Consider the following 14,094-nt stretch of genomic DNA (forward strand, 5'->3'; position numbering starts at 1 on the left):
CCTATAGAATTGGTTATACTTGTAAGAGACGCTGTTTTACAATTTAGACATCAATAGGTAATCTCTAAAATCATCATGTTTTATTTTAAAACTAATAATGTTTCAGGTTTGTATGATGGTTTAGTTTATGGGTTTTGAAATATGAATATGAACAGTCTGGTAAAACAATGGAAGTCAATGCGTGTGATTGTGTGTTTTTTAGTGACGTTGCATGTCTCAGGCATGAGGCCAGCCAAGCGGAAGCTTACAAAAGTGACACAGAGTTTGATAGATGTGTTTGCAGTGGCCGCAGGCAAAGCAAGCCTGACTTTCATCTGCCTGCTTTTCCTCAGCAAACGCAATGGTTTTCTCATCCATCACGGACGGTCATTTGTACAGTGAGTAAAGAATGTTTTGAGGTGAAGTGTACACAGTATGCAAGGCCTTGTGAGTCATAACATTACATATTGTGAATGTCACACGGTGCATTAAAAGAAATGCAGAATTTTCCAAGCAAGCCACACGGTAGCTGTGTGCGAGAAGCGTTCTGGCGTTTTAAGTGCACAGCAGGGTGAGATTTATGCGTGACACTTAAAAGATGAAGCGAAACTCTCTTGTGAGTTTATGAATGTGGTTCGTTTTCACAGGAGAAATATGTAATATGTCATATTTTATTCTGCTCACCGCAACATTCGTATCGTAAATTGTGACTTCCGGAGTATAAATACCTCTCCTGTGGTGTTTTTGTGTTCAAGTCAGAATGAGGTCACTGTCCCTTTAAGAAGCATCCTGCTCGACCGTATGACTCCTGTCAACTGGGAGAACTGGGCTGCAAATGCTGGTGTACGGTGAGCACAGACAGTAGGAATAACACTAGATCACAGATCAACACATGGCTGGAACATCACGTGTGTGTCTGTTGAATGAAGATTAAGCATTGTTTTCAGGTGAGTGTTTGGATTTTTTTACTTTTAACAATTTCAAGTTAGCTCCAAAAGTTGGGGTGCAATAATAAAAATGCTTCAGTTTGGCCAGAATATTGACATGCATTTTGAGAATTTCATGTTTTGTACAAACTAGATGTTGACTTCTAATGCAGCATTTCTCCATTTTACATCATAACGTAATATTACCTTTTCCCTAAAGCTTAAAGTTAAATGGAAAAAAATAGTTTAATGTGGTCTCGGATTTTTAGATCCCACTGTATGAACCACCAAAAGGCAACATAATGGATAGATGTGTTGAATTTATTAGTATACTATATTTCTAAACTACTAATCACTTTTTAATATTTAGATAGTGATTGAATATGTAAAATAACATGTTATGTTAAAGGATCAATTCAAATAAAAGCAACAAATCCCACAGATCACCTGCTGTGATAAAGTAGGACATTTTCTTTATAGAAGTTTATAGTAGTGGAAAGCCGGGGGTCATGTTTGATATAATCGTTAAATACAAATGGCAACTTGGCACCTATATAAATATTTAAACATTAGCCGTATGCGACCATGCAGCATTGACCCATTCAAACCTGCAATAAAGTTTAAGATGCTCTCTGTGAAACTAAAACAGGATGTTGTGGTAATGACTATTTTAAGCAGTATTTAAAGTGTCCATCATTAAACATGGTTTAAGTTTAAATTGTGCATTGAAGTTGTGCATCGTGGCAAGATCAAATCTGTTTAGAATATGAAAATTCACGTGTCTATGTGATGTTTTTCCAAGCCTGAAATAAATTGTCATAATCACCGTATTTGTATTAATATTTCACAGCAAAATCGCCAGTGTTAAAAAAGGTCAAATTAATTTAACTCACAGTGTATATATAATCCACACTCTGAGAGTGTGGATTATATATACACTGCGAGTGTTAATTAGACCTTTTTTAACACTGGGGATTTTACTGTGTAGGTATGTCATTTCTACTTAAATTCATAGTTATATTTCTCTCTATATCCATATTTTTATTCATATGCCAATTAATATTCATATTTGTATTAACATATGCTATTCATTTTTCCTTATAATACTAAAATGAATATAAACAATGGCTTAAACAGGTTATAATATAATTTATGCCAAGAAGTCTCCCAAGAAGATTTCTCGGTTTCTTATAATAACCTTTATGTGACCCAATCTGAAACCCCAGCTAAAGTACTTTTTTCTACATAGAATCATCCTACATGATGTAAAGAACATCCTGTGAAATGATGTTTTTAATAATGACTGAGTAAAGCTGAAATCATGGTGAAATGAATGGTTAAAAACAAAACTATGCTTGTTATCTCATAATTATTATGAGACTTTAGCCTGGTTTTTACAGACCGGGTCCCGTATTTTAATGCGTTCATCACACAATGCTGTCAACTGGTTTCAGTAGACTCAGAACGCAGTGCATCATATTACAATCATATGGAAATATAACAGCATGCAGTTTTAAAAAGACTTTTATTTTATTATTCTCTAAATAAAGAGAATTATTAAATAATGGGACTATGTACAATTTAAAGCGGACTATTCCTTTAACACCATCTTTGTGACACAAATGCTTATGCGCCCAAGCAACTAAACCGAGATAAAAGATAAGAGCAGAAAGTATACAGCAGGTTTCCTGTGTCATTCCTATGCTTTAAACATCTCTCCTATTTCTTTCAGTGTGGATGGGCTTAGTCCCGCCTTTGTTTAGTCCAGCGGAGAACAGGGTTGAGCTCCATCATGGATCCGCTTGACAAGCCGAGCATTGAGAACTTAATCTTCTACATCACCGTACCACTGTCGTCAATTATCATCCTGGCCAACCTCTTCATCATAGTGGGCATAGCCTGCAACCGCCAGCTACACAACACCCCCAATTACTTCTTCCTGAGCCTGCTGGTGGCCGATCTGTGCACCGGCATCGCCCTGCCCTTCATTCCACGCATGGCCCTCGACCGGCTGCTGGATTTCAAGAGCTGCTTGCTGATGTACACATTACCCAATTTTTTATTTCTGTCCTTCCTCTTTAATCTAGTCATGGTGCATTACGAGCGCTACCTGTGTATCGTCAGTCCCCTGCACCACAGCCAGTTCTGGGTCCATCGCTGCTTCCCCGTGGCCTTGCTGATCGTCTGGCTCCCCCCGTTGCTGTACGCATCACTTCCTGCCTTCGGGTGGAACAACTGGGTGGACCCCAAAGGCAACAAGAGCTCGGACGTAAACGAGACTTTTGTGAGATCATACACATCTGGGAACTACTCCGGGACGGATGAGGTTTGCTCCTACAAGCAGGTGTTTCCCGAGGTGTTTATTTACTTGGAGGTGTACGGGCTGGTGCTGCCCGCCATGCTGTCCATTGCCGGAATGACGGGCCGGGTGTTGTGGATCGCGCGCAAACAGGTGAAGAACATTTGTAAGCTTCAGCGCGCCGTGGACCGTCTAGAGCAGCAGTCGGACCACGAGCAGCAGCTCAACCTGCGCTACGCCAAATGCGTGGCCGCCGTGTCCCTCACGTTCCTGGTGTGCTGGGTGCCGTACATCATCTATCAGCTGATGGCCGTGACGGCCCTGCAGAGCGGCGTGAGCACGTCCAGCTCCTCCTTATACATCATCATGTCCTGTACGGGCATCGGCAGCATGGCCATCATTCCACTCATACTGGGGCTGGCCAATAAGCAGTACACAGAGCCCGTCAGCAGAGTCATGCGTAAGCTGAGAAAGCGCTGCAGAGCTGGACAGAACAGCAGAGATATTACTCTTTGATGAGCCGAAAGATGTTTCAATTAAATGTGTCAATGACTTTTAACTCAACAGTTCTGTGGTGCATAAAATGCTTTATGAAGTCTAAGAACAAAACACTTACTGTTCTATCTGTTTTATCTGTCTGTCTCACTCTCTTTCTGTCTGTCTGTCTATCTGTATATGTCTGTCTGTCTGTCTGTATCTGTATGTCTGTCTGTCTGTCTATCTGTAGTATGTCTGTCTGTCTGTCTGTCTGCAGGTCTGTCTGTCTATCTGTATGTCTGTCTGTCTGTCTGTCTATCTGTAGTATGTCTGTCTGTCTGTCTGTCTCACTCTCTTTCTGTCTGTCTGTCTGCATGTCTGTCTGTCTATCTGTATGTCTGTCTGTCTGTCTATCTATCTGTAGTATGTCTGTCTGTCTGTCTCACTCTCTTTCTGTCTATCTGTCTGCATGTCTGTCTGTCTGTCTATCTGTAGTATGTCTGTCTGTCTGTCTGTCTGTCTCACTCTCTTTCTGTCTGTCTGTCTGTCTGTCTCACTCTCTTTCTGTCTGTCTGTCTGTCTGTCTGTCTGTCTGTCTGTCTGTCTGTCTGCATGTCTGTCTGTCTATCTGTATGTCTGTCTGTCTGTCTGTCTGTCTGTCTGTCTGTCTGTCTATCTATAGTCTGTCTGTCTATCTGAATTTCTCATTCACTCTCTGTCTGTCTGTCTGTCTGTCTGTCTATCTATCTATAGTATGTCTGTCCGTCTGTCTGACTCTCTGTCTCACTCTCTTTCTATCTGTCTCTCTGTTTATCTATCTATTTATCTGTCTCTCTGCCTGTCTATCTTTCTATCTATATCCAGCCATCTAATCTGGTAATCATAATTTTTAGGGCTTTTAATGTTAAATAACCCAATCTTTCATTTATGCAAAGTCCATTAGAAGGTGAAAAGCATCATGGATAGAGATTTTGAACAAGTGAAATTACACAGCGAAATCTAGTGGACTATGATGTGTTAGTTTACAATACATGTCACAGTGTATTACTCAAACTCTAAACATTTATAAAACATTTACAATGAGACATACTTTTAACGTCACGAAGAGCTTGTAGTCATAAATGAACAAATATGGAACATTTTAATAGACCAATGAGAGGCAAAAAACAGATGTATAAGTGTTTTCCAATAGAGCTGTATAAATATTCCCAGAAAGTGTCTGTCCATTGACAAACCCATTAATCCCAGTGGAAGTCTGGAGAATGTGTGTTTCTGTCTGTGCGAGCCAAACACAAAGAGCTCAAATTTGAATAGTGGCTAAACAAGAGAAAAAGACAAATTAAGATGCCTTTATAGTTTGTGTTAGATGTTGCGAAACTATGAAATATGCTGTGTACCTTGTGAACATTTCAGTAACGTTACTACAAACATTGTCGACTGCACTCTAATGTTGATCATTACTCAAATACACATTTATATAAAGATAAAAGTGTTTCATAGTCGTTTTAGTTTGGGTTTGAATTTTACAGAGAAATTCTGTGACTCATTGTTCCCTAATGGTTTGAAGCTAAACAAGGTCAAGAGTATTAAAACTGCAGTACACACTCACAAAGTCATCTGTTGCACATTCTTCCTCTTCTTGTTTCTCACTGAGCTTTTAGTATGAACTTTTATAATATCCCGGCAAATTATGTTCATCATTTTGACTTTCAAGGTGTTCGGTGTTCCTATAGCTCAAATGCATAATGCATAATCTACAACATGCTAGAACCACCAACAATTGCCTTGCGATGTTCTAGTAACCACCCAGAACACATTAGCAACTCCCTAGCAACCATTCTGAACATCCCAGCATTGTGACAGAGAGTTTTGAATGAGCAAGCACCTGTTACATTTTCATCAGAAAATGGTGTTAATGATTAATAGTTTGGGATAAATGCAAAAGTTAAGTACACAGACAGTTGCTTTTGTGCCCACTGTTGGTTAACAGCTTTTGATGTCAGTGATGCTTCAAATGATGTGCAAAACTAAAACTTACACAACATGGTCACTCCTTATATAATGTAATTGGTGCGAATACTGTAAGTTTCAAAACAAGAAGTTAACATATAAGCGAATGTCATTCACATTTGTATTAATGTTGTGCAACTTTATTTAAACGTAGTATTGGGGCATGTTAGGGTTGAGTATTAGATTGTATTATTTGATATTGTTGCAGCATAAAAGGAGACAGATGGAAGTAGATGGAAGTGGCATGAGAAGAATCTCAGTCAAGGTGAGGGAGCGCTGAATGGGTTCGGTAAGAAATAAATGTTGGGCTAGATTCAGTCTTGGGGTGCAATAAGACTTGGATGTTCTTGAGATTCACCTGTGAATAGAATTGCTCCCTTTCATCTACTGGCAGCTGTAATAACCCATTAGAGAGTAAAAGCCAAAAAGCAGGTGCAGCTTCATAACCCGCCCGACTGAACAGGGCCTTATATTGTGCCTTCATTTTAAAATCCACATCCTATAAATCAGATTTTTCTGGTACCAATGATATTGCAGCAGTAAATCAGAACTTTACATCATAATATTGTTCTCAGACCAGGACAATTTTTCACTTAAAATGTAACTAGACCAATATCAAATATACTGGACCAAACTCGTTTTTACTGTTTATTTGGCTCTTCATCTTCTCTAACTGCTTTACAGGCTGTCAGGATGTTATTTGTCTCTATGTTCGTTTAGGTCTCCATGGCCAAGGCATTGATGTTCAGCAGATCTTCTGAATCAAAAAGGGACGAGATGTTCTAAATTTATTAATACAGAGTTTCATTTTAAAAAACCTATTAAAAGACTTAATAAAAGAATAAAAAGAAGTTCGTTTTTAAAATAATTTTACACAAATCGCTGAGGTCTCTGCATGGAACCCCAAACATCACAAAACATGGACTTTAATCCTTGTAATGCATGACTTTAAAAACAGAACATTATAAAATATAATAAATAAAACATTTAAAGGAACACATTTGTTATGTGTCATGTTTCAACATGTTTATTATTTTATGATGTTTTTTGAATGAGTGAAGAAATTGCCTTGTGAAGAATAATAAAGCTATAAACGTAAATTATTGCTTTTATAAAGCATTGTACACAGCAGTAAACACCAATGTTCAATAAACAGTGAAATACGTTTATATTCATTATCAAAATAAACAATTATTCCACTGTCATATTGTTCATTATGAGTTTTTGGTCGCCAAGAAACATGGCACGTTATGAGTTGCAGTAATATGAACAGTCACGGGTCTGTGTTTATCAGCTCTGAATCAGAATTTAAAGTAAAGAATTTAGCAAGTAAATCTGAGAAATCAACAGGTATAAAAGTTATCTGACATTATTTATGTCCCTGAGAAACTCCACAGCCAAATTGACCTGCGCATGCAAGTCGGAATGATTTATTCAGTGCTAATGTAGATTTACACAACCACGTGTTTACAGCAGATTGAGTTACATCTCTAATATAAAATCTTCCCTTTGAGCAGAACCAGACAGCGGTGTGTTTTCTGCCCAGTATCGGTACAAAAAATGGCTCAGACATTGACAGCAAAGTTAAGACAATCTCCCAAATGTTCCTTTTTTACCTGATACTTTGGGGAGGGCAAGCATTAGTGTATATACATGATATGTGGATTGATGTGTTTTGATTCAACAGTAGTCTATAGGAGTTTCAAATCTAATCCTATCCTGATTTGTTGTTTATAGAAGGCAGTACATATTTATCCTTCCCTGTGCTTTTATCATCAGTTTCTGGTGTTCTAGAAGTCTCTGTTTTGGCTGTTCAACGTTGTTTTTCCGTTCTGTGACAATTTCATCTTTATTGGTACTCTGGTACAATGTTTAGTCTACAGGACTTTTTATATTTTTGCACTGCTTTTATTTATTTTATTTTAAATATTTTAAATGGCCAACAATTTGGGACAGATGATTGATGACATAAAATGTTTATGACATGCAATCACAGGTTTATCACACATACAGTATGTGTCATTGAATGTACTTCTGTTTTCTTAATGTAAAATGATAATTATGGGAAGCTACAAAAATGTGAGAAAGCTATAAAGAATTGTGAAACTTTTGTACTGATGCTAAAAAAATAACCTTTCAAGATGCTTTTAATTTTGTTGTAATAAATACAAAAGTTACACAAAATGAATCTTAAGTTTAAGCCTTCATTATATTTGTAATAAAAATGTAGAGCATGTTGCCACACTATATGTACTAGTACATTTCTAATAAAAAATGAACACAGCAAAACAATTAAATACAAACCTTTTACGAAACAACAAAAAACTTAACTAAAAAAGAAAAAATAATGTTTCCAACCACTAGATGGGGCTATAAAACCACAAAAAGCAGCTTTACCTATTGCCCATATGATGCACTGTTTTCCATACACAAATGACCTCTGACATTAATATAATACCATTTTATTAATCGTTGACCCTTAAAAATCAGATTTAAATCAGGAAATAAATTAAAAGTGTTAAAATGTTATCAAAGGTAATTCAGACGTAATTCACCACTGGCCTATGTAAGATGATCGACGCATTTTGAAACCATACTAAACTAAAAGATATTTAGTTTGCATCTCAAGCATGTCACTAAAGCAAAAATGGACACCCAAGCAATTCTAAAACGAAATATTCATTCAACATTTAGGATATACGTATAGTCATTGTTCTGATCGTATAATTTAAATAGAAAATAACTTTTCGACTTACTGTATCTTTTAAAAGCATATTTTCCACATTTTACTATTTTATTTGCTTTAACAGTTTTTTTTCTCTTCGGTTTGCGATGAATGATCATGCATTAGACTGCATTTAGCCTAATCATTTAGAACATTTACTACACGAAGGCCTGTCCAGTTTTATTTACTGAATAAGTGAAGTGAACTCATTCATGTATTCGTGTCAATAAACCAGGCTGCTCTAATCTTGTTTGCTTTGCGATGTTCGTTCGCATTTTGTAAAGCAAATGAGAGACGAACAGGTGTAGACTAACAGACCAATCACTGCGGACAGAGCCGAACGCATCACTCAGGTGTTATATAAACCCTCTGTGCTCCATCCCCCCCACTGTCTACCTGCTTCAGGTGAAAGAACAAACTCGAATCCTCACGATGTCGTTCAAGAACACCTCCAGGAGTTTCTCCAGCGCAAGTCTGTCTGGCCTGGGTCAAAGAGGCAGCATGTTCGGGTCTATTTCATCTGCCTCTATAGGTAACATGGCCAACGCAATGCGTCCGTACGTGAACATTAACAGCAACTCCTTAACCCCTGATGATAAAGAGACCATGAAGGGTCTGAATGATCGTCTGGCGGGGTACCTGTCCAACGTGCGACTCCTGGAGGAGTCCAACAACACCCTGGAGGAGCAGATCAAAGATGCTCTCATGAGAAAAAGCAACGAGACTGGGAGGGACTGGAGCGCTTATGAGAAAACCATTACTGATCTGAGAAACCAGGTGAGCAAATATAAGCTTTTGTCAGACTTTCATCCATTGTTTTATTAGTAAACAATCGAAGCTTGGACACACCTGATTATTCTTTATGATATTTCCCACATTTGAGAATAATGGTAATATTTTTGTTTCGAAATTGATATGTAAGCAAAATTGGCACAGTTTGTGCAAAACTGAAATTTCAAGCAGTAAGGCAGAGGTTAAATGCCTGTCAAGACACAAGACGTAAATTCAGTCAAGTGTGTCCATGTGTCTCCTTTAACTTGAATAGGACATTGAGAAGCATTGTGTAGCGCGCCCTGCAGCCACTTGCAAACTTCAATGCAAATATTTCATTTATTCGTTTTTTGCAAGTGTGATGCAGGAAAAGACCAGAGCAAAGGACAAACAGCAGTTTACACATTTATTTTATTTTTGTTAGATGGAAAGACAACAAAGAGACATCAAGGCATTATCGTCGATAATAGAAAAGTGAACACATCAAATTGCATCACTCAGCATAAGATTGAATGACAACTGTGCAAAATTATGATTTTTGACGTTAGTGTCTTGTCTTCGTTATTCTACCTCAGATCCAGGAAATGACCATGGACAATTCCAGACTTATTCTGCAGATAGATAATGCCCGCCTGGCTGCTGACGATTTTAAAGTCAAGTAAGACAAACATATATGTTTTCAAGCCAGATGAAGCGCAGCGTCCTGTAGTCATTCATGCAAATGAACTGTTCCCTGCGGGCAGGTTTGAGTCAGAGCAAGCCATGCGGCAAGGGGTGGAGCAGGATCTGGCACGGCTGCGCAAGATGCTGGACGACACTTACATGAGCCGTATGCAACTGGAGGGCCAGATCGAGTCCATGAGAGAAGAGCTCGCCTTCCTGAAGAAAAGCCACGAGGAGGTGCACGCCTTAAATACATTGTTTTACTCTGAAGAAACATCAACACCTGCATTGAGTACATATGTACTCAGGTGGTTTGTTTGATCTGCTTCGTTGAGGCGCTTGGTTGTACCACAAACCGACAGACAGTAAACAGAACATGAATGTCATTCACTTCCGTCAGAGATATAGATCGTGTTCAAGACAACCTTATCGTGAGCTCAGAGATTCCAAAAAACAAAAACTCTTTTAACTATTTTATCGCGCACAAGCTTCTTTGTAATAGAAAATATTCGGCAGACTCTGAAAAAGAAAGAAATAGTTTGTTTTAAGAACCGTTGACTTGAAGGTTCTTCTGGGAACCAGAAACGACTTTTCCATTGCATTTTACTCATAATACTTCGAAGTACAGTCTTTTATCTTAGTCGTCATAATTGATTTTAAACATGTGCTTATTCATCTTGGTTTCATACATGGTTCATAACTTTTGTGAAATCATTTTGGTTGAGAAAAAGAATCCAAGGCCAACAGACAAACCTACCCTGTCAAGTAGCCTAGTCTATGCCTTAGGGCAGGCAGTATGCATACTTGTATAGTAACCAGCAGATTCTATTAGTACACTTCATATTAATAGTCATATTTTTGCAGGATGTAGCCAACCTGAGTGACCAAATCAATGGCTCCCAAGTCAATGTGCAAATGGAGACTAAAAACAGCGCAGACCTCTCTGAAATCATCAACAACATCCGTACGCAGTACGAGCGAGCCGCGCAGAAGAGCCAAGAGGAAACTGAAGCTTGGTATCAAAACAAGGTCAGTACCAACCATAGGCCACAGAGAACCTCATATTTTGCATCCTTCTGTTTTATCGAGATGATCGTGCTTAACCCTTAAATGTCTCCATCCAGTTTGAAAACATCGCAGCTGAAGTGACACAGAACACAGAGGCTCTGCAGACGGGACGGACAGAGCTGAATGAACTGCGCAGACAGAAACAAGCTCTAGAGATCGACCTGCAGACTCTGCACAACATGGTACGATGCACACGTTACACAAATCATCCGCTTGATCGGAGTCGTCTGCACATTAACCTTTCACCAAACTCACCAAATTTATCCTTGCCGCAGATTCGATCTCTGGAGGATACGCTGCACGAGACGGAAGCTCGCTACGGTCAGGAAGTCGGTGGGCACAACTCTCGAATTCAGCAGCTGGAGGGGGAGCTGGGGCAGGTGCGTGCCCAGGTGGAACGCCAGGCCGCTGAATATCAGGCTCTGCTTAACCTTAAGATGAAACTCGAGGCTGAGATCGGCACCTATCACGGCCTCCTGGAGGGTGTTGGTGAGGACAAGGGGGACAATAACAGGTTAGAGACGTTCAACTGATCATCGAGCCATGCACTGAACAATAACTGAATCAATAAAAAATGCCTCATACTGTAAGCTTTATATAAGAATCATAAAAAAAGCTTCGAAAAAATGTCAAAGCTATATCGCTCGTCCCAAATACCAATGCTTTTGCAACAATTTGGTCATTGATTGCAGACCGTTATTTTTTCATATTACTGCGGTCCAATAGATCATTTCCCTTGTGAGCACACAAACCGCGGTGACACCGCTCTATAGCAACACATATGGCACAAATTCTCTCGACAGGCTTGTCCTAAAACATGTCCCAGCATGCGTCTGTCCTTCTAAGAACAAACACCCAGCAACAGGGTCGAAGACATTGAGGTACAGTAGATGTGCCCGTCCGCCCACCTCTAAAATACAGAATAACTGCAGATCAATAACCATTTCACTGACCGATCCTTTAAATTCTCCCTTTGACCCCCTCAATTGTTATCCTTTCCAAACAAGCCTGTGTTCACCCCGGTTAACAACATCTGTTCCGCTCTCTCTCTCCTGCCTCCCACAGAGTGGATTTTTCTTTAGAGCAGGCGTTGAACGCAGGTAAGTGCCGTGTGTGTAGATTACAGGTTTCATCAGTGTGAGTTGACAATCGTGCTTTGCTTAACCCAGATCCACCCAGCCTAAACACTACTAACTAACCCTCGCTGTATACTCACTTCTAACAAAGATGAGTCAATAATGCTGCCTGCACCCTCTCTGACCAAATATACATCAATCAGTCATGCTTTTTATGTTATTCCTGCTAACCTCATGTGTTCATTACATTTAATATAAGACAAGATCATTTAAGAATGAAATGGGCCATTCTATAGAAAAGGTGCCGTTTGAGTCGTAGATTTTAGACTGCATTTGCCAATTTATATCCAAAGTGACTTTCAGGGGATTCAAGCTCTACATTTTATCAATATGTGATTTATTGAAATCAAACTCCCGACCTTTGCACTGTTAACATAGTGCTGGCCTTCTGAAAACTTGTATCTTCATATTTCATCATTTTTCTTTCATGTTATCATTTTATATTTAAGTAATTATTATTAGTCAGCCTTTATGTTTGTCACTGGGTTTCTAACCAATATGAAAAGTATTAAAAAGTGTTCGTCATATTTAACAACACATTATTTAATCATTTAAAACGTTTTTTCCATTTCCTGAAAAATAGTACAAGGTTTTGGAAGGACAGCGACGATATATATTATATACTGTGTGTATAATATATATACAGATATGACGAGTTTGGTTCCAAAATGAGATGACTATTTTAAAAATCATGTTTTTTTATTGTGATCGTGTTTTTATTGTGTTAGTTAGCTGTATTCTTTGAGTTATTATGGCTTAAATCAAAACAAACCAACTGCAGCTTGATTGATATTGGAAAAAACATGAATCAAAAAAATAAATAAAACCGAGGTCTCATTTTAGAACCAAAATCTTCATATATACGTGTATATATGAAGTACAAATGTGTTTAAGCTGATTAAGACTCGCTATCTAAATAAATGTTTAATGTTTTAATATATGATTCATAATATATGATAGCAAGTCTTAATCAGCTTAAACCCATTTGACCAATGATTGTTTGAAATCTGTGCATTTATCAAACAGAAGAAAGCACCATTTTTACAGAATGGCCCTGCTTATATTAAAATATTGCTTTCTATTTTAAACTAATAAACGTAGCTGTGTTGAGACTTAACATGGTATGTCAAAACTTTGCTTGTAACAGCTTGCAATGTTTAAAACAATCACTTTTTTATTTTGTTAAAGCTGCAATCCGTAACTTTTTTGGTTAAAAGGAAAACAGGTATAAAGCAATACATTAAAAATCAATCTCCAACCTTACTACGATTTACAGTGGTAAGCTCATAAAGATGATTTATAATGTCAGTTTGACACAATTTGACTTCAAACAAATGTAAAAACAAGCACACAACGTAACCTGCAATTTTACATTTCAAACACAGATGTCGATAGAGAGGAAATGTTACAGATTGCAGCTTTAATAAACTCTTTATAAGGTAAACTACACCGACTGACTGTCATCTCCAACATCTGCCTCCAGCTCCTCCTCCAGAAAATCGTAAGAAAACTATCATCATCCGCCAGGAGATGGAGGACGGAGAGGTGATCTCTGAGAGCGCACATGAGCAAAACACAACTCATTTTAACAACGAAGACGCTCCTGTGGATGAAGATGAGGAGACACCTGCTGAGCAAAAGGAGGATGAAGCTTCTTCTGACGCCGTGGAGCAAGACGAGTGACTTCCTCCTTCAACTATGTTATCACAGCCTTATGACGCATGCGCATCTGTTTTTATTTGCTTTTTCCACTCTCCCGTGTGACAATAAAACACAATAAACTTCATTTTTTGGTCAGTGTTTCTGGTCATTCGTAAACTGTGGTTGTGGTATGTTTAAGCAATAAACCACTTAAAGCCATCTGTTTAACCGCAGTGCCCATAACATTTAACCAAAATAAAAGTCCCAATATGACATGCCCTCGAAAGGGTATTGGAGGTTTAGAGTCAAGTTTGTTTTAAAAATGTATTCTTTTCATGTAAAACAAGGATTGTTTTATTTTGTTTCTTAACAAAATGCCAGACAAAGAAAACAGCGAAA

The 14,094-nt window shown here is 38.3% G+C and overlaps 2 protein-coding genes across 4 annotated transcripts; both read left to right on the forward strand.

Annotated features, from left to right (window-relative positions):
* Nucleotides 1–37: 37 nt before the first annotated feature.
* Nucleotides 38–5,228, forward strand: gpbar1 (G protein-coupled bile acid receptor 1). 2 transcript variants are annotated; one of them, XM_057336481.1, is made up of 3 exons: nt 38–377; nt 735–926; nt 2,638–5,228. In XM_057336481.1, the coding sequence occupies exon 3, from the start codon at nt 2,698–2,700 to the stop codon at nt 3,718–3,720; it is 1,023 nt and encodes a 340-aa protein (XP_057192464.1). In that variant the 5' UTR covers nt 38–377; nt 735–926; nt 2,638–2,697; the 3' UTR covers nt 3,721–5,228. The 2 variants fall into 2 exon arrangements, with proteins under 2 accessions (XP_057192464.1, XP_057192465.1); XM_057336482.1 differs by having other exon boundaries at nt 739–926.
* A 3,580-nt stretch (nt 5,229–8,808) lies between these two features.
* zgc:92380 (uncharacterized protein LOC445086 homolog) lies at nt 8,809–13,851 on the forward strand. Of its 2 annotated transcripts, XM_057336557.1 has the most exons (8): nt 8,809–9,193; nt 9,763–9,845; nt 9,931–10,087; nt 10,715–10,879; nt 10,975–11,100; nt 11,194–11,432; nt 11,984–12,018; nt 13,538–13,851. In XM_057336557.1, the coding sequence occupies exons 1-8, from the start codon at nt 8,849–8,851 to the stop codon at nt 13,735–13,737; spliced, it is 1,350 nt and encodes a 449-aa protein (XP_057192540.1). In that variant the 5' UTR covers nt 8,809–8,848; the 3' UTR covers nt 13,738–13,851. The 2 variants fall into 2 exon arrangements, with proteins under 2 accessions (XP_057192540.1, XP_057192541.1); XM_057336558.1 differs by lacking the exon at nt 11,984–12,018 and having other exon boundaries at nt 13,538–13,678.
* Nucleotides 13,852–14,094: the final 243 nt, after the last annotated feature.

Source organism: Triplophysa rosa, linkage group LG6 (genome assembly GCF_024868665.1).
Source record: "Triplophysa rosa linkage group LG6, Trosa_1v2, whole genome shotgun sequence".
Taxonomy (NCBI): Eukaryota; Metazoa; Chordata; class Actinopteri; order Cypriniformes; family Nemacheilidae; genus Triplophysa; species Triplophysa rosa.

Excerpts from the sequence above, each read along its gene's own strand:
- gpbar1 (XM_057336481.1), top strand. The coding sequence starts at position 2,698 with ATGGATCCGCTTGACAAGCCGAGCATTGAGAACTTAATCTTCTACATC.
- zgc:92380 (XM_057336557.1), top strand. The coding sequence starts at position 8,849 with ATGTCGTTCAAGAACACCTCCAGGAGTTTCTCCAGCGCAAGTCTGTCT. Across the intron at positions 9,846-9,930 it reads GCTGACGATTTTAAAGTCAA|GTTTGAGTCAGAGCAAGCCA; the intron begins GTAAGACAAACA and ends CCCTGCGGGCAG. Across the intron at positions 11,433-11,983 it reads GACAAGGGGGACAATAACAG|AGTGGATTTTTCTTTAGAGC; the intron begins GTTAGAGACGTT and ends TGCCTCCCACAG.